General features: G+C 36.8%; 2 protein-coding genes across 11 annotated transcripts in view; one reads left to right on the top strand and one right to left on the bottom strand.

The window, feature by feature from the left end:
- Positions 1-1,254, top strand: part of LOC5574670 (DNA repair protein RAD51 homolog 3) — a 5,930-nt gene extending 4,676 nt beyond the window's left edge. The window contains exons 2-5 of the mRNA XM_001655197.2: positions 212-318; positions 435-625; positions 694-825; positions 889-1,254. Coding sequence (XP_001655247.1) covers positions 212-318; positions 435-625; positions 694-825; positions 889-1,122 — 664 coding nt within the window. The 3' untranslated portion in view covers positions 1,123-1,254. The remainder of the gene's footprint in view (positions 1-211; positions 319-434; positions 626-693; positions 826-888) is intronic.
- Positions 1,131-24,494, bottom strand: LOC5574667 (annexin B9). Of its 10 annotated transcripts, none has more exons than XM_001655196.2 (6): positions 24,323-24,475; positions 18,658-18,712; positions 11,663-12,145; positions 11,375-11,600; positions 11,122-11,303; positions 1,131-1,359 (listed from the first exon to the last, which is right to left on the bottom strand). In XM_001655196.2, exons 2-6 carry the CDS (start codon positions 18,685-18,687, stop codon positions 1,306-1,308), a joined length of 975 nt encoding a protein of 324 aa, XP_001655246.1. In that variant the 5' UTR covers positions 18,688-18,712; positions 24,323-24,475; the 3' UTR covers positions 1,131-1,305. The 10 variants fall into 10 exon arrangements, with proteins under 10 accessions (XP_001655246.1, XP_021708897.1, XP_001655244.1 ...); XM_001655194.2 differs by lacking the exon at positions 1,131-1,359 and adding an exon at positions 1,606-1,867 and having other exon boundaries at positions 24,323-24,494; XM_001655193.2 differs by lacking the exon at positions 1,131-1,359 and adding an exon at positions 1,606-2,169.

Raw genomic sequence — 24,494 nt, 5'->3', positions numbered from 1 at the left:
TTATGTTTGATGTAAGTAGAGCATTATTGATTAATGATGCAACATATTTTATGTAGATTTATGGTTATTAATGATTGGATTTTCGATTCTTTTCATGTTGGTTGTTTCATAGTCTTCTCTGAGCATGTAGTTTACCACACGATACCGACAAAATATAGTCCTACCTCTATTAGCCTCCCTAATATCTATTGATTTTTAATACATTTTAAAGCTTGCAGCTGTGCATCAACACTCAGATTCCTGTTCAATTAGGAGGATTAGGCGCGAAAGCCATATATTTTGACACAAACTTTGGTTTTCATCCATGCAGATTACAAGGTAGGATTCCTAGCTAACTTTATAGTATAAAATCATTTTTCATTGTTGAAAATTCTCTTAATCTTAACTTTGTCTTTGAAGTTTTATTATTAGAAATAGATTTTTTTCCTCTACAGAAATAGCTTCCGCATGCGTCACACACTGCCAGAAACTTGTGCAGATCCATAAGAAAGAGTTAGCAACGGTCACACGTGATTTCACCGTCGACAGTTTAATGAACGGAGTTTACTACAAGCACATTCAAAGCTGCAGTGAATTATTGGAGGGAATTGAAACGCTTGGCTCGCTTCTAAAATCAGGAGATAAGGTAGTTGTTTTCTCATACATGTGTAGATGCGAGGTAAATGTGTAGTAATGAGGTGTTCAAACTTTCAGATAAAATTAGTGGTGCTAGACTCAGTGTCGTTTCTCATCAGAAATAATATAGAAAATTCTTTCGAAAGAATAGAAGTGGATCATGTTATACTTACAAAGCTTCACGTTCTTGCTCATCAGTATAAATGTGCGGTGGGTATCAATTCTATCTGCCTGTCCCAAACGTGTTTCATAGGACTATTGTTTCACCTTCAGATTGTGATCACCAACGATGTAACGACACGAATTAACGGACAAGACTCCAAGATAGTACCTGCTCTGGGAGATGCTCATAGTCATAAGATCAACCAACGAATAGTGCTTGGGCAGTCCGACGAGGATCCTGCAGGAGTTCACATAGCATCGGTGGAAAAGGGACTATTTCGGACACGTATGGCTGTGAAGTTTCAAATCAGTCAAGCTGGCATTAGAGGCGTACGGAAGAAGTGATATTAGGCTACGGGTTTTAAACATATGTGTTTTATTACTGTTACTGTCTATACAGACCAAATCTGTGATAATTTTCAACAAAACAGGCGTACATTTGTTATTTGAAAGAAACGACAATAAATACACTTAACATAGCAAGAAATACTTGAAACATTTTCCCCCAGGTGGTGCAAATTTGAACGTTCAAAAAGCGGTGAGAGTTACCAAAACGTCTCGGTAGTCTCCGCTCAAATCGTCCTGTAAAGGAAAGGTATTGCTTTCAAACATGTTTCGAAATGTATCATCAAGTGTGTACAATATGCTTTTGCGAATGATTACCGCCGCAAATCCAATTGATTATGTGAAGAAATAGGTTACGCGTTTTGGGAAATGAAGGGGAAAGCACGAAGCAGGGACTGTCATCACGTTGAGAAAATGATCATGTTTGTCACAAACAAATGACTTGTGGACAACACAGTGATGGTGCATGACAAGTTAAACTGGTATGATTTGCCACAATTACAAACTATTTAATTCACGCAGAACAACGATACAATTCACAATGGTTCATTTATTCCAATGGACGAATTATTTCCGGCTGCTTAAATGCTTTTTAAGCTAATGTAAATATCTTTTGAATGTTTCTTCATTTACAATCCTAAAGATTCATCATTATAACAGATTGTTTCATGTTCACAAGCGAAGCTGCGCCTTAGTATGAAGCCAGTTCGGCAAGCAAGTTGCCCAAATCGCTTCCTAGGTCATCCTAGAAAAGAACGGAGAATGGAACGGATTTCGATACAGTCATATAGATGCCAACAATTGCAATGGGGACAAAAAATAATGGTAGTTGTATCCAATTACCAACAAGAAATTATTGCGTATGGTTAAAATCTGGTGAGCATAAAACTACATAACGGATATAAGACTTCATCAAATAATTCAAGGAAAACATAATTGAATTTGCGCTTTCGCCTTTCAAATAACTTTTTTCTAATAAATCACGAGAGCAGTCTAATAGGACGCCAACGTGGCCAAGAGGTCTCCAAGGTCGCCTTCGCAATCCTCCTGCGAATAAAACAGAAGGAATAAAAGGAACATTTATTAGATTTAGCCAAATAGTTTCAAAGCAGTTCTATTGAAACAGAAGCGGCATAGTATGAATTTTGTGTCTAAAAAACCCTCGCGAAATTTTACGTATTTCACTCTTGAACGACCATTTTGACACCCTATTATAAAAAGGTAATAACTATGAAGGAGTATTTATTCTAACTTCATTGAAGCAGTGTTTTTTTAAGGAACTGTGAAAACTGTTACAAAAATCTTTCATGTTTTTTTTGCATCGCTAAAAAAAATCCGTAAAAACATTGGAGTCATTGCTTTTTCTCCTGTTCTCTAAGAAAAACTTATTCGAGATGTTTTCAGTGATACCTGTGATACCAGAGAGCCGAATGAGAATATTTCTCAACTTGCATGATATGTTACATTCTGTGCAGTCACAGCAATGCCATTTCATGTAATGACAGGTAAAAAAATTCTTCATTTCATTAGGAAATTATTTCCTAGGAAATAAACAGAAGATATTTTGTTCTCTCTTATTTTACTTATAAGTTGGCTATTTAAGGAAAGAATACTCTACATCGACAGCCAGAGTAATGCCAATTAATCTTGAAGTATAATTGCAGTTCACGATTGAATGATTATCTGACTATTTTAAGTATTTTTGTTCTGAATCATGTGACACTAAAATATTGTAACCCTTGTTTAATAGAATTTCCAACACTTTTAAGTTCATACCTGAACTTGAACCCAGCAAGCTATAGTATACCCTAATGTTCCTCTACCGACTACTATAAGCAAGGATTCGAATACTGTAAATTAAAAAGTTGCACAAATTACCACAGACTATTACACTCTACGGCGTCGTCGTTCATATTTGGTTAATTAAAGGTATCAAAAAAAGAAGAAAAATAGGAAAGACGTAGATGTTAGAATATTAAAAGTAACAATAATGAAATTTAAAATAAATGCCAGTTTTTATTTGCCATCTGTTCGTATTGTTGCTTATTCATACAAACCTATTGTAAATAATAAAAATAGTTAAAATGAAGTTGGTTCTTAAGTCAAACAATAACAATTTTGAAAAAAAAGTATGTTTTCTTTTTAAAGCCAAAGCAATTATGATTACCATTAAGTCGATTACGTATAATTATATTTATACTTTTGCCATATAATGAAACAGTGCGATATTTCATGTAGAGTCCTAGTTTTCGAGTACATTTGTTGTAAATAAAAGTACGGACTGGAGTAATACTGATATTCGAATTATCTATGCCTAATATGGAATGAATCGGTTGAAAACAGCAAACCCAATTTATCCCACTAATAAGCTGCCATATGGTACAGAAGTTCTGCGTTATCGCCTCCGAGGTCCTCCTGTGGTGTGGCACAGATAGATAAAAAAAAGCAACCAGCTTTGAGTAATGCAAACCGTTATTGAAAAAAAAAGTGCACAAAAGTTGGAATAAACAGAAGAATTTTCTAAAGTGGAGCATTTGCATACAACCACTATCTACTGATGATTAGTTAAAAAGATCAGATGAGTGATGAAAGATTAGACATGATACGTGAAAAGTGATGGATCTGGTTAGACAAATGAAATTAGAAAACTAAAGCAAAATTTGTTTTTTTTTTTCAAATATAATGTTTTATTATTCTTACATAACAGAATACAGACGAAAAATTCCACTTAACGTGACAACAGTTTTAAAATATGATTTTTGCTTACTCAGTAAGTCGTTTTATGACGGGGTGAAATAGATGGGTAGAAAAAATATATGTATATTGCTTAAATATCTATGGGTAGAAAACCAGTATGCAAAGGCATAACAACTTGTGAGAGTCTACTCGGGACTGTTATGGGTGTGTTGCAATTGGAGGGTAAAATTATCATATTGTTCAAGCCTTTTTCTCAGATCATTGCAAATAATAAGCGAAACAACGATAGGTGCAACATCCATTCAAAAGTGTGTGAGTGTTTTTTTTTTGTTGAAAGTCGCGTCGTTCGAGGTTGTCGTTGTTATCGTCACATGGGGGTAGTTGAGGTTTTTTTTCTCGTTTTACACATATCCAGCGATGGCCAACAAAGCTCGCTTGTAATCGCCCGATGTGTCACCCTGGAAAAAAGTGTTTTGGTAACAACAATGTTTCTTGTATTTACAAAATAATAATGCGTGGGGAAAACCAGGGAAATAATCTAAATGCAAATCTACACCATAAAATAGAACAAAACATTTCTATGTAGCCTTAGAAAAACTAATGACATTTTCAAAGCATAACATCAACATCTAACGACACCTATCTAAATAAATACTAGATTGAGAGAATTTTAGTGGTTGGGTAGATTGGAACTTGGAACTTTTTCATTTTTTTTTTAGTCTGAAGAAATTTAGTACAGTTCATAATTGTGGGATCATGGTATAAACGTTTTAAAACTAGATGTCAAAAAGTAAGTTTGTGCAACTCTTCGTCAATACGGATGACAATGTCAGAGCTGAAAATACACCAGATGGTACAACGAATAATATTTTTGGAGCAGTTCTAATAAACACAAATATTATTCAACCTTCCTAGTTCAGACTCTTCCGGACATTTCTCTATGAAATTTTTCGAATCCCTCCAGCGATTTTACCAGAAATTTCTCCAAAATAATGTCTACCGTAATCCCTACAGCGATTTCTCCAGAGATTCCACTAGCGGTTTTGCAAGAGATTTCTCCAGGAAGAAATTGGGTTTGCTACCAGATTTTCTAGACCGGTTATGATACGGCTCCAGGAATACCATAAGCTTTCAGGAATCTTGCCAGGAGTTCTTCAAGGATTCCTTCAACAATTATTCCAGAAATTTTTGCATGGCTATTTCTACAGGCAATTTCGCCAGGAGTTTCTGAAGGAGTTTTTGCCGGAATACCTCCAGTGATTCCTTCATAGATTCCTACTGTGAAATCTTTACTGGGATTTCTCCAAGGATTCCCCAGGGAAATTTTCCAGGAATTATTGCAGAGATTACTCCTAGGACTTTTCCAGAGATTCCTCCAAAGACTCTTCAAGCTTCTTCTTCTTCTTCTTCTTCTTCTTCTTCTTGGCATTACGTCCCCACTGGGACAGAGCCTGCTTCTCAGCTTAGTGATCTTATGTGCACTTCCACAGTTATTAACTGAGAGCTTTCTTTGCCAAAGTTGCCATTTTTTGCATTCGTATGTCATGTGGCAGGTACGATAATACTCTATGCCCAGGAAAGTCAATGAAATTTCTATTACGAAAAGATCCTGGACCGAACGGGAATCGAACCCAGACATCTTCAGCATGGCTTTGCTTTGTAGCCGCGGACTCTAACCACTCGGCTAAGGAAGACCCCCTCTTGAAGCAATTTCTCCTGATATTCCACTAAAAATTCTACCAGACTAAGGATTCCTCCAGGAAAATCTCAGGTAGTCTTCTCGAGATTCCTCTAGGAATTATTCCTGAGATTTCGTTCAGGGATCGCTCCCGGAATTATTTCGGAGCAGATAAAACATACAATTCATGAATTCCTATAGGGATTCCACAAGACTTTCCTTCTGGAATTCATTCAGGGCTTTCTCAAGAAAAATCGCTACATGATTTACTCTAAGATTTTTTTCAGGTTATCCTCTAGGGATCGTGGATTTTTTTAGTGATTCATTCTGAGCCTCCAAAGAATCCTCCGGGTATTGCTTCAAGAATTCCTTTAGACAGAGATTCGCCCATGAGTTCATCCAGGGATTGATTCAAGAAAAATGAAAATCTTCCAGGATTTCCTTCGCGTTTTTTTTAGAGTTTCCTCCAGAATCTACTACTTTTTTGACATTCTTTATGAGAAATCCCTGAATAAGTCTTTGAAGGGATTACTGGAGCAATCCCTGGAGGAACCTCTAGAAAAAATCTAGAGTAATCCCTACAGGAATACCAGGTTAAGATGAATCAGTTTGGAATCCAATTTCCAAGACTGCACTACAACTTCAAAAGCATTGATTTCACAAAGGAAGCGATATACTACAGTGAAATTTTTATTTTGGCTTTTTGCACTAGCAGAAAGCTTAAAATAAGAAGATCAGGAACGTTTTCCCATTATTTCTTCCGTTTAGTGCATTTGAAAACACGAGTAGATGCACGAATCGGCCATCTTTGAATTCCGAGATGTTTCACCTTAAAGTCCTGGAAGAATCCCTGGAGAAATTCTTGCAGGAGCCTATATGGAGGGATTACCGATGAAATCTCTGGAAGAATTACTGAATAAATGAAACGTCAAATGAGCTTCTCTATTTTTTCAACGTTTTTTTTATAATAAAGACTGTGTCGACGAAAAGTATATTTTATTAAAGTCCACAGTTAATACTCTACCAGATCATCCATATAACAAACTCTAGAGGAAATAATGTAGAGAATTTTGAGAAGAAAAAGCTGTAGAAATCCCTGAAGAAATTTTCCTAGAAAAATCTCTGGAGAAACTTCGGTGGGAATCTCTGAAGTATTATTTTAAGGATTTTTGCTCCATGAATTCCTTTAGAAATTCTTACAGAGATTTGCCCATGAATTCTTACAGAGAATTGCCCATGAAAAGATTTAATCAAAAAGCATAAAAAATCATCCAGGATTTATCCCGCGAATATTTTTTAGAGATTCCACCAGGATCTTCTTTATTGAAGAAGATTTTTGAGAAATCCCTGGATAAGTCTTGAAAGGATTCCTGGAGGAACATCTAGAAAAAATCTAGAGGAATCCCGGTTAAAGTCCTGGAATGATCCCTGGAGAAATTCTTGCAGGAGCCCATGGAGGGATTTCCGAGGAAATCTCTGGAAGAATTCCTGAATAAATCCCTGGAACATCAAATAAGCTTATCTTTTTCTTTTCAACGATTTTTTTTATTTATTTTATTTATTTTTAAACAGAAAATGCCTGTTTTTTCAAATATTTTATCCATTAATGTTATCCGTAACCACTTTCAGGTTTTTCTCATTTGTTAAATCTTTTGAAAGATCTTTGCAACATTTTTTAAATATTTTTTTGACAATATTGACAATATTGATTGCACAGCGTAACCAAGTCAAAGAATTTGCCAAATTGTAGAGGAAAACTTTCTCTACGAGATAAAAATGCCCATACGGTCATGTAGGGTCCAAAAAACGTTGAAAATTATTGAATTGTGAAGTACTGTTTTTCATTATTTTGGACACACCAATACATTTTGGACCCTCAAAGTATATATTTTGGACCCCCAGCATTTTTTATCGTTTGGCGACAAAGTCCACGACACTGTTTGCATAATATGCTTGCCCATAGTCTAATCAATCGATTGGCAATGGAAAACCGAAGAAATTCTACGCTTTTAGTGCAGAGATTTGAAAAAAGTTTTTGTTTACATTTGAAAAATTTCTGACGGCTTCAATTTCTATGTGTAACGTGTTGTAACGGTTGCATGGATGAACCGATTAAATTAAATTAATTTCAGATAAAATAAACACATTTTCTATGCACAAACGGTTGATGCAAGTGCGGAATAGTCCTATCCTTCTATATGGCATGAGAATTGAGTTGATCTTTCGATTTAAACTGGGAAATTTGCAGGAAAATGGGCCAGGGGGTCCAAAATATATAGGGGTCCAAAATATATTGGTTACCCTATTCATCTCGTATTTAAAACAAGATGTTACATAAACTTTAGTTTTATAGTAAAAATGTAATTTCCGGCCAAAAAACTCAAAGAAGTGTAATATTTTCATCAAAGTTTTTGTTGAATAACTAGGTCAAGACCACTTTTTTTTGTTTTATTAAATGTATTGTATACACAGTTTGACAACAATTAAACTAGCTTTAAAAACATGTAAAACGATTTAAAATCGGTTGAGTATTCATGAAGTTATGATTGAACAAACATGTTTTTACAGTACAATCCGATATTTTCAACTAAGTCTTTTTTTGAGTGGAGCAACTTCGCTTCATAAGCGGATGGTTATGAGTTTGATTCCCAGCCCCAACAAAAAAACTCTTCGTCGGTCCGCTTGAAAACTACACGAACTTCACCCGTCCAACCATAGACGTCTGACAACTGACCCTCTTCTGAGCGAACATGCTCTAATGAACCCGGATAACATGACGATCGACCAATGGCAAGGAAGAATGGACTTCTCTCGGAACTGATAAAAAAGCAACATCACAGCTAACGTCGGATCAGATCCACAAATAGATTTAGTCGATAAAACAGATAAGAATACTGACAATGTACTAAAAAAAGAACAACTGTCAATTTGAATTCGTTCTGGTGATGCCCAAGCTGGCGAATAAGAGCTCAATAAGTTAGGCAAATGAAGAATAAAAAAACTAAGAATTTTTCTGATTTTAGGCAAATTTGATTTTCTACAATGTTTTCATTAATTTAAAAAGGTTTCAAAATTGGTTTAAAAATAACGACGTTTTGATGATTTCACTAAAGGTCATTTTTTGTAACTTGAAAATTCACCTTCAAGGCGCTTGCGCCACCTCCAAATCTCAATATTTTCAGCTCAAACTTTGAGGTTTCTCTTTTTATGTGATGTGGATTCAGAAGAGCATACGATTTTTTGGTTTTGAGAACTTTAGAAAAATAAGTCGCATCCTAATATGCAATTCCAATTCCTTCTGAAACAGGTTACAGGTGTCCTTGTGCCCAGAATGACCATACTCACAAAAATGTCAAGTGATCTATTCTAGAGTTCCATATCTTTCATATAAACCGAAGAGAACAAAAATCGGTTCAAAAATTGATTTTTGAGAGCGTCACTTTTTTTTAATACATTGGGAAGATTAACGGAGACCTTTGATAAGATATTCAAATCAAACACACAATTTAAAAAACTTTTATATTAGATGAGTTTCTGTTCAATATGATCTGATTTGAAAAAAGTAAGTTGGGGATATTCGACCCCTCTGCTAATCCACAGAAATTTTATTTCTAGTGCAATTAAATTTTGTTTGGAAGCTTTCAGTTTCTTGAAATTGTGATACTTAACTTCGAGCTTGTTTTGACGCATTTAGCTCAAACTTGTACAGTAGCTTCCAAGTTTTCAAATAAAGAAATTGTGGGGTGTAGCTTAAGATTTTTACAGTTTGATTGTTTTTTTTTTCATATTACCTTACTTAACAAATATGGGTCAAATCAAATCATGACTACAAAATTGTGATTTCTTTAGGCGAAGAAAAGAAAATTTTCTGGCTGGTGGATTATGGAAGATAATTTCTTCTTTTCGAAGAAAAAGTGCGCCGGAATTCATCTACTGGAGCCATAATTATTATTCCTCATAAGCATAACATCCAGAGCGACAACGCTAAGCGGTGGGCTTTGTATCGACTGATCTGATCATCCACAATCCAATATGACGAAGTGGAGTACGTGGCTCTCAATCGAAAGGTTCTTGGTTCGAACACCGTTCTTGTATTTTTTTTTGTTTTTAGTTGATGATCATAAATGGATGCAATGGGCCTTCCTTAGCCGAGTGGTTAGAGTCCGCGGCTACCAAGCAAAGCCATGCTGAAGGTGTCTGAGTTCAATTCCCGGTCGGTCCAGGATCGCTACGCTGAGTAACCGGCTCTGTCCCAGTGGGGACGTTAATGCCAAGAAGAAGAAATGGATGCACAAGTCATGATTATGTGCATTTGATTCATAATTCCGAGAAGTCAGCGATGGAAACATAGCGCTTGTTTTGCATTACGGCAATCTGAGTCATGATGGTGTTTTGACATAAAATGAGAACACTCTGGAATCATAATATGACTTAATTAACATGATTTTGGAATTCTGATTTTACTCGCGCAACACTGATGAGTACCAAGATAAACCTTACTTTTGATTGATCATTGGTAGAAAATTAATGTAGAACATTGTAATAATCTTTGAATAACTCTTGCCTACATACCAACCATGTAAAACTTTTTGATTTAGCGTAGTTTATGTTGGAGAATTTAACGCTAAAAACCAAAAAAAAAGTGGTTTTTAAATGGAGTTGAAAAAACTTTGATCTGAGCAAATTTCTTCATATTTGCGTTATTCCATATAAAGGATTATCCGCTCTAGTAGGGGCAACTAGTAACCTAATTTTTTACCTATTCTACGATATTAGAAATTATTATTTCAGTAGATTTGAGGTTAGGGAAAAAAAGTATTGGAATAAGACTGTAAGCCTATTGAAAAAAATCATTCTATTTATAAATATAATAGAGAAACTTTTTGCAAACAGTAAAATAACTTTTGATACACAATCAAAACATTTTTTTTACAATTTCGATACATTTAGTCAATTTTGAACAACTTTTTGTGAAGCAAATTTTGTTTAAAGTATTTTTCCATTCAAAATTTTGAGGAAAATTGTATTGTAGGCAGAAAAAAGCGCACTATTTTTTCCGAAAAAAAAATCCGATGGATCTTGGTTATACGCTTTAAAAAAACTAATATTTCATGTAGAAAGTACAGCTAAAAACGATGATTCCGAATATGAACATTTTAGGGGTATGTTTTAGGTTACGATATGTTTCTTAGATTAGTAGTTTGATGAATTACTAGACTACTGTGCTTCCGAAAAAGCCTTCGCAGTCAGCAAGCGCTTAAGTGCAATGAACCAAATGCAAACGGAGATTGTATCCCATGTGACAAATTTGGAATCTCCCATGTTTATCTCCCACATCTTAAGAGCTCACCGTTATCATTCACATAATCAACTGTTTGGCATGCTTCTTGTGTAGCTATATATCGTGTTGAGAAAGGTGATAGTAGTGTAATGTTTGTGAATAGATAACAGATAATGATGAAATAAAGATGTTTTGCCATCTGCGACAGACAGTGTGATGTGTGTATAGCTGGTGAAGTACTTAGGACAGGATTATATACCGAATATGGCGCGACCAACTGTATAGGTTTTTGTCGGTTGGTAACGTGGTGCGCCAAAAAAGCAAAAGATAACGCAATATTTACCTTGATCCACGACTCGAGCGACTTGCCATACATTTCCTGGAATGCCTCCTTGATGTCACCCAAGTCGATTTCCGAGCGGCTAACGATAATACGGATCAACGTCTTGTCGTTGGTACCGAGCCCGGCCATCGAACTGTGGAGGCGCTTAGCGAAGTACTGAACCTTCGATCGGACGCAACGAACTGAAGAGACAGATAAGGCATTTTTATAATCAGACACATTTCCTTGCTTTAAGTTTGACACAAACGCTTACCAATAGCCTTAAAGCCTTCCTCGATAGCTCCGCTGAATTCGCGCTTGATGGCGTCCTCAACCGTATGTCCAGCCATGCCTTCATAGGCGTCGAACACAGCTCGCAGCTGCTGGTATGATCTGGTGACCAGGATCTGGTTGAAGATCGATTCATCGGTTCCCCATTGGCCTTCGCCAGCTTCAAACAGAGCCTGGGCATCAGCGGCAGCTGCTCCCTCATCGACACCCTGAAGCGTATAAAACTCGAAATTAGTTTCCATTTCTTACCGGGTAGAAACCTAAAACTTACAGTGTTCTCATCACGATTGCCTTGCACCAACGAGACGCACAGTCGCTTGAAGGCGCCGCTGGTATCTCCCTTCAGGTCAGACTCCAACGAAACTCCGTACAGTTGTTCGTAGAACTCGGCGATCGTCTTGATGCCGTAGTTCGACAGGGTGCACAGAATTTCAATGATTGCCTCTTCGTCGGTACCAATTCCCGAAATGGCATCGTGCAACTCCTTGGCGTAGAACTGTGGCAGGGGGGTCATCAGAGCCAGAATAACGTCCTCGAACTTGCCGCCCAACTCGGACTTCAGATCGCTGATCAAGTCCTTGCCGTAAGCGGTCTTGAACGCCTGGGCGATTTCCAAACGCTGAACAATACCACGGCGAGCCAGGACTTCGATGATTGCCTTCTCATCGGTTCCGAAGCCCTTCATGGCCTTACGGAGCGTGGCAGCATCCTCGTTGGCATCGAAGGGATCCGCCGGGTAGACGGTTGGGGTGCACTACAATTGACAAATAATTATTAATTTCCTAGCAATGACACGTCGAGTTCAACAACATCAGCTGCTTCACACATGTTATCCTTTGTCCTTGGGTTTCCTTTTCAATAACAGCTATTTCCCTATTCTAACTCACCGGAATTATAATATACCCTTCCTCTTCTTCTTTTGGTTCCTCCTGTTCATACTCGTCGTCAGAGTCGGATATGTTCCCTATCGAGTCAAACTTGTCGTACAAGTATATCCTAGAACCGGTGTGCCTTGGCCCTCGCAAAAGCCCACGAGTCCGCTGCACTAACTCTTCGCATGAATTATTCAGCACCTTCGAGTGGGAGTGGATTGAGCGTAAATTAACTTTAACGTTACCGCCCGTTCCCATAGTTGTTAACTACTACCCCAAAACGAAATCCAAAGTTCCATGCAGTGATTGTGGCAGCATTCCCCAACTACATTTGAACTAGTACTGAGACTACCACGTGAGCCTCTCTAGGGCATCGCCTGGCGTTCCCGATGAAAGAGAGTGACGATGATCGATGATAAACCAATCATAATCGTAATCAAAACATTATTTCCATATCGAATGTACCACCTTGATAACCTTCGAACCTGCCTGTTGTATTGTGTAGGCGTTGTGGGTGTAGACCGTGTGTCAGCTCTTTAGTACTGCACAGGTCGAGTGATGGACGGTTGTAATGGCTGTGCCATGATTATGCATGGTGAATTGAAATATAGCAGTTGCTGGCATGACGAAAGAGTGTTACATACTAATCGATATACCTGTAGAGTGTATTTGAACCTCATTCGGACCGATAATAATTTAGTTTTATTAGTTTTTACATGAGCTAGTGTAACTAAAAAATGGAACTTTCAGGATGCCTTAGATTCATAGATATTTTTAGTTCTATAGCGCAGATTACAAAAAAATCCGGAATTTCCCTGGTAGAGTATTGAATAATGCTCATTTTTCAGTTAACGATCGTTGATTAGGGTTGATTAGGAATCATACCCATCAGGTAGATCATAATCATGCTCATTTACAAACTAATTTTAATCCGTCGGGTAGCCGTTCGAATCTTTTAATTTCAGATGTATCTACCCAAGGAAAATCCTTTGCCGATATCGTAGCAGGTAATTTGAACTCCTCCCCCATTCATACTATGAGTACCCATTCTAATGGTTTCAAATCAAATGGTAAAAACCCTGCCGTCATAGGTAACTTCTACTCAGCCTCTTCATCTACCGAAAATTCTAACGGTAAATCATCAGATAATGTACTCACTTCAAGTGATATGTCTGCCTCTGATTTTAATTTTCTAACTGAACAATTGAATCTAATGTTTTATGCAATGACTGAAGCAGTCCAAGTTGGTGTGAAATTTACTAATCAAATTGTTATTGGATTACGTTTTTCTAATGGATCCAATAAAAAAATAATCAAAATATTTTAAACTGGAATGCTCGTTCTTTGAATGGTAAAGAGGACGAGCTATTTAATTTTCTTACAGCTAATAACTTGCATATAGCAGTTTTGAAACCTTGATCTAAACTCAAAAGAGATCCTAACTTTTTTGTTTATCGTAATGATCGACTTGATGGGGCATGTGGGGGAGTTGCAAGCATCATTCATAGGCGTATAAAACATCAACTGTTTTCGTCATTTGAAACTAAAGTTTTTGAAACTTTAGTTGTTTCTGGTGAAACACAGCTTGGTAAATATACTTTCATAGCTGCCTATTTGCCTTTTCAATGCTCTGGACAGCAAGTTAATTTGCTCCAAGCTGACTTGCGAAAATTGATTCGCAATAAGTCATTTTTGTTTTTGTCATTGGTGACTTTAATGCCAAACATCGGTCATGGAATAATTGTCAAAGTAATTTTAACGGCAGAATTTTATTTCATGATTGCTCTTCAGGATATTTCTCAATTTAATACCCTGATAGCCCTACATGGTTTTCCTCTTCTAGAAATCCATCTACGTTTGATTTGGTCTTAACCGACTCTAGTCATCTTTGTAGCCAATTAGTTACTCATGCTGATTTTGATTCCGATTATGTCCCTGTTACATTTCAAATATCCCATGAAGCAATTCTCAATCCTATCAGCTCCACTTTCAATTATTTTCGAGCCGACTGGAAAATATATGAAGCATATACTGACTCTAATCTTGATGTTAACTTTTCTTTACAAACAAAACTTGATATTGACAATGCTCCTGAAACTTTAACAAATTCTATTGTTGAAGCCAGGAGCATTGCAATTCCAAATGTGAAGATTAAAATTTTGAAAATAAACTTTCTCAATTGGACCTTGGCTCTAAGCCCTTTTGGAAATTATCTAAAATTTTGAAAAAAAAAACTCAGAAGCCAATACCGGCATTGAAAGAGGAAAACAAATTATTACTAACTAATTACGAAAAAGCTCAAAAACTTGCTATGCAGTTTGAAAGCGCACACAACTTTAATTTAGGACTTACTAGTCCAATAGAAAATCAAGTTACTCAGGAGTTCGAAAATATTCTCAATCAAGAGAACGTTTTCGAAAATGTTTGGGAGACTGATTTGGAAGAAGTGAGAACTTAAATTATTAAAAAATTCAAAAATATGAAAGCTCCTGGCGATGATGGAATTTTCTACATCCTCATCAAGAAACTTCCAGAAAGTAGCTTATCATTTTTTGTTGATACATATAACAAATGTTTTCAATTAGCATATTTTCATGGCAAATGGAAAAATGCTAAGGTTGTTCCAATTTTAAAACCAGACAAAAATCCTGCAGAAGCATCTAGCTATCATCCAATCAGTTTGCTTTCCTCCATCAGTAAACTTTTTGAAAAGGTCATTTTCAACAGAATAATGGTCCACATTAACGAAAATTCAATTTTTGCCAAAGAACAGTTCGGACTCCGCCATGGATATTCGACTACTCATCAACTTTTACGTGTAATTTGATCCGTTCCAACAAATCTGAAGGTTATTCTACTGGTCTTGCTCTTCTAGACATAGAAATAGCATTCGGCAGTGTTTGGCATGAAGGCTTGATTGTAAAATTAAAAAACTTTGATTTTCCAACATACATTTCTAGAATAATCCAAACTTATCTGTCAAATCGTACATTATTATAAGAAATCCAAGTCTGAAATACTTCCTGTAACAGCTAGTTTTCCTCAAGGCAGCATTTTTGGGCTAATATTATACTTTTTTTTTTTGCATCTGACTTAGCTGAGTTACCTCAGGGATGTGAAAAATCTTTGTTTGCGGATGACACAGGCCTTTCCGCTAAAGGACGAAGCTTGTGTGTCATCTGTAGTAGATTGCACAAAAGTTTGGATATTTTTTCTTCATAGGTACTTGCGAAAACTGAAGATTTCTCCTAATGCTTCCAAAGTCAAAATTAAATGCTTCTAAAACTCAAACTTTATAATGCCGTAATAAAGATAGAACTTAATTACTGAATAACTCTGCTCACGACGCCATGTTTCTAAGTGGTCAGGTTCCTGAGGTATCTTAAAAACAAATGTTTTATGCTCACTGGCGACACATGGTATAAAAGTTGGTATATTGAACAACTTTGCCGAAGACGCAATCTCTCTAAGTGGTCAGGATCCTAAGATATCCACAAAACAAAAGGTTCAAGCTCACTAGCGCCACCTGGTGGCGAACACTCGAATTTATTGCTCAAATAATGATAGCCCTTAAGCCGGTGAACTACTTTGCCGAAGACGCCATCTTTCTAAGTGGTCAAGTTCTTGAGATTTTTGCAAAACAAAAGTTCCATGCACATTAGCGTCGCCTGATGGCGGAATTCTGCATCTGAATGACCACCGCATGTTAGCCTATGATTTCCTTAACAAGTTTGTCGCAGATGTATTTTCTATATTTAATCTAGATAGCGAAGTATTTCATGTTGAACATAAAAACACTGCACTAATACTGACATTACAGAAATTCGCGCAACAACCTAAATATTAAGGTGAAGATGAATCGAAGCCAAACTTGAAATTTTCAAGAGCACGGATCTGGAGAACCAAACATCCGTTTAAGCTGAAAACCTAATCGATTGGTCACTTGTTGGTGGCCCCCAATCGATTAGGTTATCAGGTCAAGTGAGTGTTTGGTTCTCCAGATCCGTACTCTTGAAAATTTGAACTTTGGTCTCGATTCATCTTCACCTTAAGGTCAATTGCCCCACTTGTCTCTAATAATTGAATAATGATTAATCATAATTTCAAAACACTAATTAGAATCAACTCTCTGGATTGTACAATAGACTGGCCCAGCTTAGTATGGGAGAAAAATAAAGTTGTATGATTCCACGGGGCACCCCCCAGGATTATTCCTTAGGGTTAGAGGAAGCCTTTCTGAAAAGTTCAGCTCATTTGGTCGTTCCATGAGCTGGCGCATTTGAATTGAAGTTAATATGGGATTTTCAGCTCAAACATATGGGAAACAGCACATCATCTACTGTTTGGTTCATAAAAATTGTTAATCACGTTCAATTAAACTCAGAATGTCAAAAACACTACTTGATATAATAGCGAACAATATTGTAGAAGGTTGTATCATGATTAAAATTGATAAAGTTGGTGTTTTAACTCTCTGAAGTGCATCATGCAATACTTCTCGTGTTTCTTGAACAAAGCTTGGAGGTAGCTACTAAGCGCATCATAGCCACCTATGACGCTGGGCGAGCTTAGGCACATGTCGCATGCATATAAGTGACTGTACGGGAGTGCTGATCTAAGCCAGCGTTCAACAACTGAAATAGTAATGAAAATGAGATTAAATCCAGCTACAACCTTCTGCAATTATGTTCATTAGGGTATCAACTAGTGTATTTGTCATTCTGAGTTTAATTGAACGCGAACAATTAGTATACGGAACGAAACAGTGACATAGGGTCAATTTTCAATATATTTGAAACGAATATCCCATACAAACTTCAAATCGAATGCGCCAGCTGGTGGAGCAACCAATTGAATTGAAATTTCGATAGAGCGTTTTTCTTGCCCTAAGGCACATATCAAGGGGGTGCCCCATCGAGTTTGACAACTTTTTTGTTTGAGGGCCAGTCTATTGTACAATATATTTTCTACATAATACAAACTACGAAACGCATTTAGGGCAGCTAGGCTAAAACCTGGCATGCTTACTTTTACCACTATACATTTTACCCTTTATATAAGGTCAAATCTTGACATAGCGTCCATCGAAAGCTATAAATTGTCTATTGTTGCAGATATTTTTTCCCATGCCATCTTTCTATCTAAAGCTCCAGATTACGTAGCACGTTATCAATTTCGTTGTTTACTGGCGTCGACAAGGCTAGACGCAAAGCATATATCCAATTCGAGATACACCAATACGTAGACGCCTACGTATCCACTATCCAGTTCCACCCGATTGCATATCCAACACCCATCAGAAAACATCATGAAGGTCGGTCATGCTCACAGTTTGACCGGGTTACCACTGTTTCGGTTAGTTTTTTCATGAACCTAACTATGTATTTAGCATGGTGTCACTTCCTGGTTGAAAATCATAAACATGAACTATCGTACACGATTTTAAACATCATTAGTCATCACGACGACGACTTCTGCTAAGAAGCACTCATTTGCTAAATTCCCTTCCATTCGTCCCAACTCGCCGAGTAAGCCCCCTTCCGTCTTAGTCATCCATAATGCAGGACATTGTTTGCTTCAATCTTCCTTGATTCTTTAGGAATAATGACGATGATTGCAGTCGCGGCTTCCAATCATTTTCGCGCGCGCGTTCTTTTCCTTCTCCGCACTTGGCGATGATGGCGTGATGATGTAATGGTAGGAGCGGTTCGTCGATGGTTTTGCGTTTTCCATAACAAACTATGATTGGATTCACACAATCTTTCTACATCTTTAAAGACTGTTTTCAGTAAAAAAAAGTGAAATCTAGAATTTGTGATGTAGAGATGTAAAACAACAGGCAGTCTAGAATCCTAAAGTGCATTTCACATTCCATAGAACCTACGTTGCTGGATTATCTATTTGAAATTCTGAATAACTACGGTTTAAACATTCCATACATTCACAACAGAAACCTCCAATTAAAGTTTATACATTGATTCATCATGCTCAAAGACTGATTCATAAACGGTATTGAGATACCTGGATGCAAAATGCGAAAAATTCTCCACGCGTGTCTGCCGTCGTCATGTTTCCCGAGTTCCACGTGACCTTGCGGAGATAATATCTCTACAGATACTCGGGGAGCTGCATTGCTACCTCCGATGCTAATTAGTCTAGCGCTACAATAAGAATGTATATAATCTAAACCACGTCATGTTTTACTGTCGGCGTGTTCTGTATTTAGTCAGTTACTCCCATTGGTGTAGGTATATGCCCCTAACTAACTCTGCCCTAGATGTCCGTGATCCTAACACTATACTGTATATACAATCAACTTGTTGGTGCTGTTGTGTTGTTAGTCTAAAATATGAAATTCTGTCTACATCCATTGTCGATGGCATGTGGTACTTACTTGGAATGGATAGTACTGCGATGAGCTCATGATTGATCTGTGTGATTAGTTATACCTGTTGGGATAGAAATAATCCGAATTAGATCATTTAGATTACTGCGATAACGTAGCGAGTAGGATTTTTATAGACACACTTAACTCTCCATAACTCGATATTGAAGGGGATCATCGAGTTATAGAACACAAAACCGATGGATCATTGAAAGTAGTTTTTCTTATTGCTATAAGCACTTTTTCCACGTGTAGTATCAATTCAGTATTTTTCAATCATGTAGGTTGTGATAACAGTAGTCAGTAGAATGACACTAATTTGCACGTTTCCATCGGGGTCAGATCTATATTCCATGTTGAAGAACAGAACAGGTAAGACAGTAGCTGACTCTGCTGCCTCCCCTACGAATGCTGAACGATCCTGTCCCAAAACAGAATCGCCAGCCTGTGTCGAATCCGGATCGCACAACGGATACAGAACCAGATGAAGAGACCGAGATGCTTTTTTGACGCCTCCCAAAGCAGTACTGAAATGTACTGCTTTTCAACATCAAAAAGAGGGCTGAAAATTAGCACTTTTTCAGCGCTGTTTCTTCCGCTAGGAATATCAAGCCGTTATGTTATGCATCTTGTTGGTAAAAAGTTAGTCGATCGTTGTATCTTTCCATAAAAAAAAACGAAAATTGTTGTATGCAAGCAGCAATCATACAGAAAGAATACGATTTAATCGTAATTTGATTATGTTGAAGTACCAAACTGTCTTTTACATGAAAGTTTAAGTCCTATTTTACATGATTGGTGGATTGGATTACTAAAAATCTTTCAAAATTATAGTTAAAATTTGAACAATAATAACTTTGGCGATTTGTACAATAAAATTGTGACGTGTTGGAACATTTTGAGACAAGCTTAATTTACTAAAGACTCATAATTTAATGCTTGGGACACACTAATGATGTTTTCGTTACGCTGTGTTTCTTGGTTAATATGTATATTTAATAAATATGTTCTGTTGAGATATTCTCCTAAAAATGTAAAAATGACAAGGTCGTACAAATTTTAAAACCGGACAAAAATCATATCGAAGCTTGCGTTCCTCTATCAGTGAAAGATTTTTTGAACAGAATGATGGTTCACATAGAGTAGTGCTTGATCCGTTGAATCTGTTGCATTCTTCTTTGTGAGCGAGCGACGGAATCCTGATCATGTCTTATACGCTTAGCAACCGCATCATCGGTATTGCTCGTCCATGTGTATGCTCACATATTCATTTCAAATCACATATCACGAATCCTTTCCCGCATCCAAACTACCAGCGTTTTCTTGTGGAAGTGCAGAGGACTCATCGGCTTCTATAAAGGAAGTAACACGTCAACATTTCCCTCTCATTCCCAAATTGACCTGCATACGGATGCAGCTGGCGCCGGTATTGTTTGGTATAATAATGAGAGCACCAATATTTACATAATGAGAATGCTACTGATCCTGAGAAGTGTCTGTTGGTTCCCTGTGTAAGTACAGCTGTTCTCGCAATAACGGAGTAGCAACTGCGGGCGGTCAATCATGTTCATGCTCATGCTCAATGATGGTTCACGTGGTTCACATAAACTCAAATTCAATTTTTGCCAATGAACAGTTCAGACTCCAACCACTTATCAACTTTTATCGTGTAACGCATTTGATTCGTTCCAACAATTTTTAGGGCTATTCATTCACTCATTTATCTGCTCGAAATACCAAAATGAATTCCCTAATAGTAGAAATATTGATGAACAATCAAATCACTATTGATTTACAACTAAAATTTCGTTCAAGCACTTATCTAACAACATCATTTTGATCGTTTAATCGAACATATTCGTGGACAAGTAAGGATCAGTGGCGCGGGAAGTGGGTAGGACAGGTAGGACATGTACTACGCACAAAATCATCTGGGTAGGGCAATCAAAGGATTTCCCTACCCACGATTCAACCATTTAAATTTGATATCAATATAAAGCATATTTATATTATTTGATACGAATAACAAAAGTTGATCCGATGAATGATCCTAAAGACAGGACTGGTAGTAGTTTTTTAAAGACTTTGCCTTTATTGCATGTTTTTAAAAAATATATTTTTAACCGAATGGTGCTTGCCTTGAATCCTGATGCAAACTTTTACAGGCTCCAAAGACACCTTCAAAGACTATTACGGGGTTGGACAGGCTCTTCAAGAATTTCGTCTGACATTCCCAGAGGAAAAGCTTCAGGATTTATCAGTTATTTTATTTAGAATACATTCAGGGTCTTCTACGGAGATCCTCCAGAAATTCTTCTAGAGATTTATCTACCAATTCTCCTAGAAATTCTTCCAGAAAATTACCAAAGGATGGTTAAAAGAATTTACCCAGAAATTGTTACAGGAAATCCTTGAGAACTCTAAAGCTACTTCCTCAAGTATAATTTTATTTTTTGTTCTAAAACTATCCTAGAATTTTCTCCAGGTATTTTTTCACTAATCCTTCAACATAATTCGCTAGTTGTTACTCTAGGAGTTCTTACAAAGATTTCTACAGAATTTCTTCCGAGGAAACCCACAAAGGTTTATTCAAAAGTGTTTGAAAAAAAAAACCTGAAAGAATTCCTTTGCCTGATCATGTGGATTTCTTCAATAATTGATCCACGTTTTTCCCAGAAACTCAAAATTCTTTGAGGGGTTCTTCAAACAAGTCTGTTCATTATTTCAAGGAATTTTTCCAACATTTCTTCTAAGCATTACTCGTGTAGTTTTACCAAACATTTCTTAAAAGGTTTCTCAAAAAACTCCTATGCAATAGAGAAACTTAAAAGTAGATGAAGTACCGTGTACCTTTTAATTCCGCTCCTAAATGCTTATCTTTGACAGATACGCGTATTTCGACTACCACTTGCAGTCTTCTTCAGTGTCAGTTACTCGTATCCACTACGAGTAACTGACACTGAAGAAGACTGCAAGTGGTAGTCGAAATATGCGTATCTGTCAAAGATAAGCATTTAGGAGCGGAATTAAAAGGTACACGGTACTCCATCTACTTTTAAGTTTCCCTAGTTGAGATTCTGCTCAAAGGATTCGAACATTCATTAAAGAGTCCTATGCAATCTTCAAAAACTTGTTTGAGTTTTCAAACCAGTTCATACTACAGCATTTTTTCCAGTAATTCCTAATCATTCCTACAAAAAAAAAAACTATAGAGATTCAGTCCGAAGTTTTTCGAAAAAAATGTTTGGGAAATACTGCGGGATAAAATCTCCCTAGATTCGATTGATTTTTTTCGATTATGTAGGCAAATTATCTAGGAAATCTTCTAAAACTCCTTCAAGAGTCGACGAGTTATTTCAGAGATCTTTGTTCATCAAGGGTGACTTTACAACAAATGCAAGTTTTATCAGAGGTTACTCTAGAATTTTCTTTAGAAATACCGCCTGGATTAATTTTTCAGAAAAATAATTCCTTGACATTTGCCTGGAGACAATCCTGGTAGAAATCCTGAAAAAAAGCTTCTATGACTTACTTGAGAAAAGCTGAAAGAATTACTGGATGAATTTCTGTACAAATTATAGAAAGAATCTCTGGAGCAATTGCTAGAGAAATCCCTAGTTAAAATCTTATGTAAATCAAGAAAAGCAATTTCAAAGAGAGTTCCTAGAAATTTCTGGAAAAGTTATTGATTCAATTTTAGGAGGTGTTTTCACCGGGAATCTTGGATACTGTCCCAGGGAAATAGATGAATGAATCACTGAATAAAATTTTGGATTAGGGCTTTCTTGAAAAAAAAAAAAATCACAGAATTTTTGGATGATTTCAGATGATTTCTGAAACAATCTTTGAGGAAATTCATTTCTGTGTATCTACTTGAAAAATTCCTTGCTGAATTCTTCAGGTATCCTAAACAAAATTCGTGGCGAAATTCTTTGGAAAATAATCACTAAATGAACTTCTTAATGTCGAAGTGTCACGAGCAATTCTCAAAGAATTGCCTTAGATCACAGGGAAATTTCTGCTCTGATGCTATGAAGAATCAAACTCTTATATCCTTTCCAAAAAAGAAAAAAAGCAAGTCTTCTAATAATTTTTTTTTCTGTTGAGCGAATTAACTGATAATATCGTTAGAACGCTTGGAAACAGTAATATTTTCTCAACTCAACTCGAAATCGATCAAAATGTCACTGCGTTTGAGCATCTCAAATATAGTAACTTTTAATTTCCAGTCCAGGGTTTAACATGTTATAAGCTGTGTACAAAATATTTGCCAATGTTTGTCCTACCCATGGTTTCGAACGTGGACGCGCCTCTGGTAAGGATTAATGAGTTTTGGAATTCTTCAATTTCACTCAGAAATATAAATGTTTGAGCTCAAACTACACATACGATTTATGAAACCCAGCTATATTCCAACGAACTTTTTAATTGCAGATGTAATTCATAAAACACCATTTGTATTCACTTAAGCCATTTGCATTTGTATAGCTTATCATCTGAACATACCCTTTGAATAAATAGAATGGAATATTCTTATCTGAAATGAATTATCTTTTTGGAACAGTGCAGCTAGAAGAAATATTTCACACTTTTGATTCCAACGTACTTGCAACTCGTTTTCACTGAAAAAATAAAGGTGTTGAAAAACTGTACAAAGGCCACTAACTTGCAAGCCAAGCAAGTGCAAGATCATCTACTTAATTTCTGCTAAAAGAAATCCATACAGAATGAATTAGCAAATTGAAAAGTGACTCTTGATATGACCCTTCAAAAGATGTTCTCCAAGAAACAGTTTTTCCAATTAGCATGTCGTCGCAATGATGTCACTTTTACCAACACAGACTCGAAAGAGTTTCAGCAAGCCGATCACCAACAAACGACAATTCGAGTTGGATAGATGTGAGTAGGACTGAGTATCTGCTGCTTTCCAATAGTACAAATCACCGTTAAATTTAGCAGCATGTGGTGCACACTTTCACCGAGTACTTTTTATTTTGTTTTGATTTTTTTCTCATTCTCAATATACATTCTATTATGTTATTTCATTTTCGACTGTAGCCCGCTTGTGGTTGCATTTAGTGATAACATTGAACCTTTTTTTGATGATGTTATACTGGTAGCCTTCCTTCCATCCCACTTCATCCACAATCGAAAACACTCTTTAGGCGGCATTTAGTGGTTTCAATCAAAAAATTGGACACGTTCACTCAAACTTTCTGGTGAAAGCGTGAAATCAACGTTATAGACTAAATCGATTTTCTCGCATGCAATGTTATACTCACGATTGGAATTTACGCCAAGGTTGATGCAATAAAACTTAATTATTGGAACTCTAACGAAAATTCCAGAGACTACGCCCAGAAGCCAACTAAGAAAATGTGTGTGAACTGATGATCGCTCGTACAGAGTTCCAACTTTTTAGCACTTCAATCTTCCCACCTGATGGTATATAATATACGATGACACAAAAAGTAGATCGTGGCAACAAAAACAGATGCTACGAAAAATAATACTGCGAGCGCTTCTAGCACTGACCAACGACAGTATACCGGTACTAACACAGTACTATAGGAGTGAGAAAATCGAATTTCAAATATTTCTATTCGGAACTGCAAATGTGGGGGAACCTTCAAGATGTGAGTAATGTGTTGATGGGATACTTTTCTGCACTTACAATGTTTTCTCGCACGCGATAAAATCGTTCCGAACCGTTCGAGTGTTGAACTGAAACTGATGCAGTGGTCGTTTTCAACGGGTGGATTTCTAGTGGTGCGCTTCGCGACTTCGCGAGTTCGCTTCCTTCCGATCCGATGTGATGCGATAACTGTGGGTTGAGACGCTCGCGA

This window comes from Aedes aegypti, chromosome 3, assembly GCF_002204515.2.
Source record: "Aedes aegypti strain LVP_AGWG chromosome 3, AaegL5.0 Primary Assembly, whole genome shotgun sequence".
Classification (NCBI taxonomy): Eukaryota; Metazoa; Arthropoda; class Insecta; order Diptera; family Culicidae; genus Aedes; species Aedes aegypti.
The sequence above is the reverse complement of the archived record's forward strand: the minus strand, read 5'-3'. Positions and strand labels throughout refer to the sequence as shown.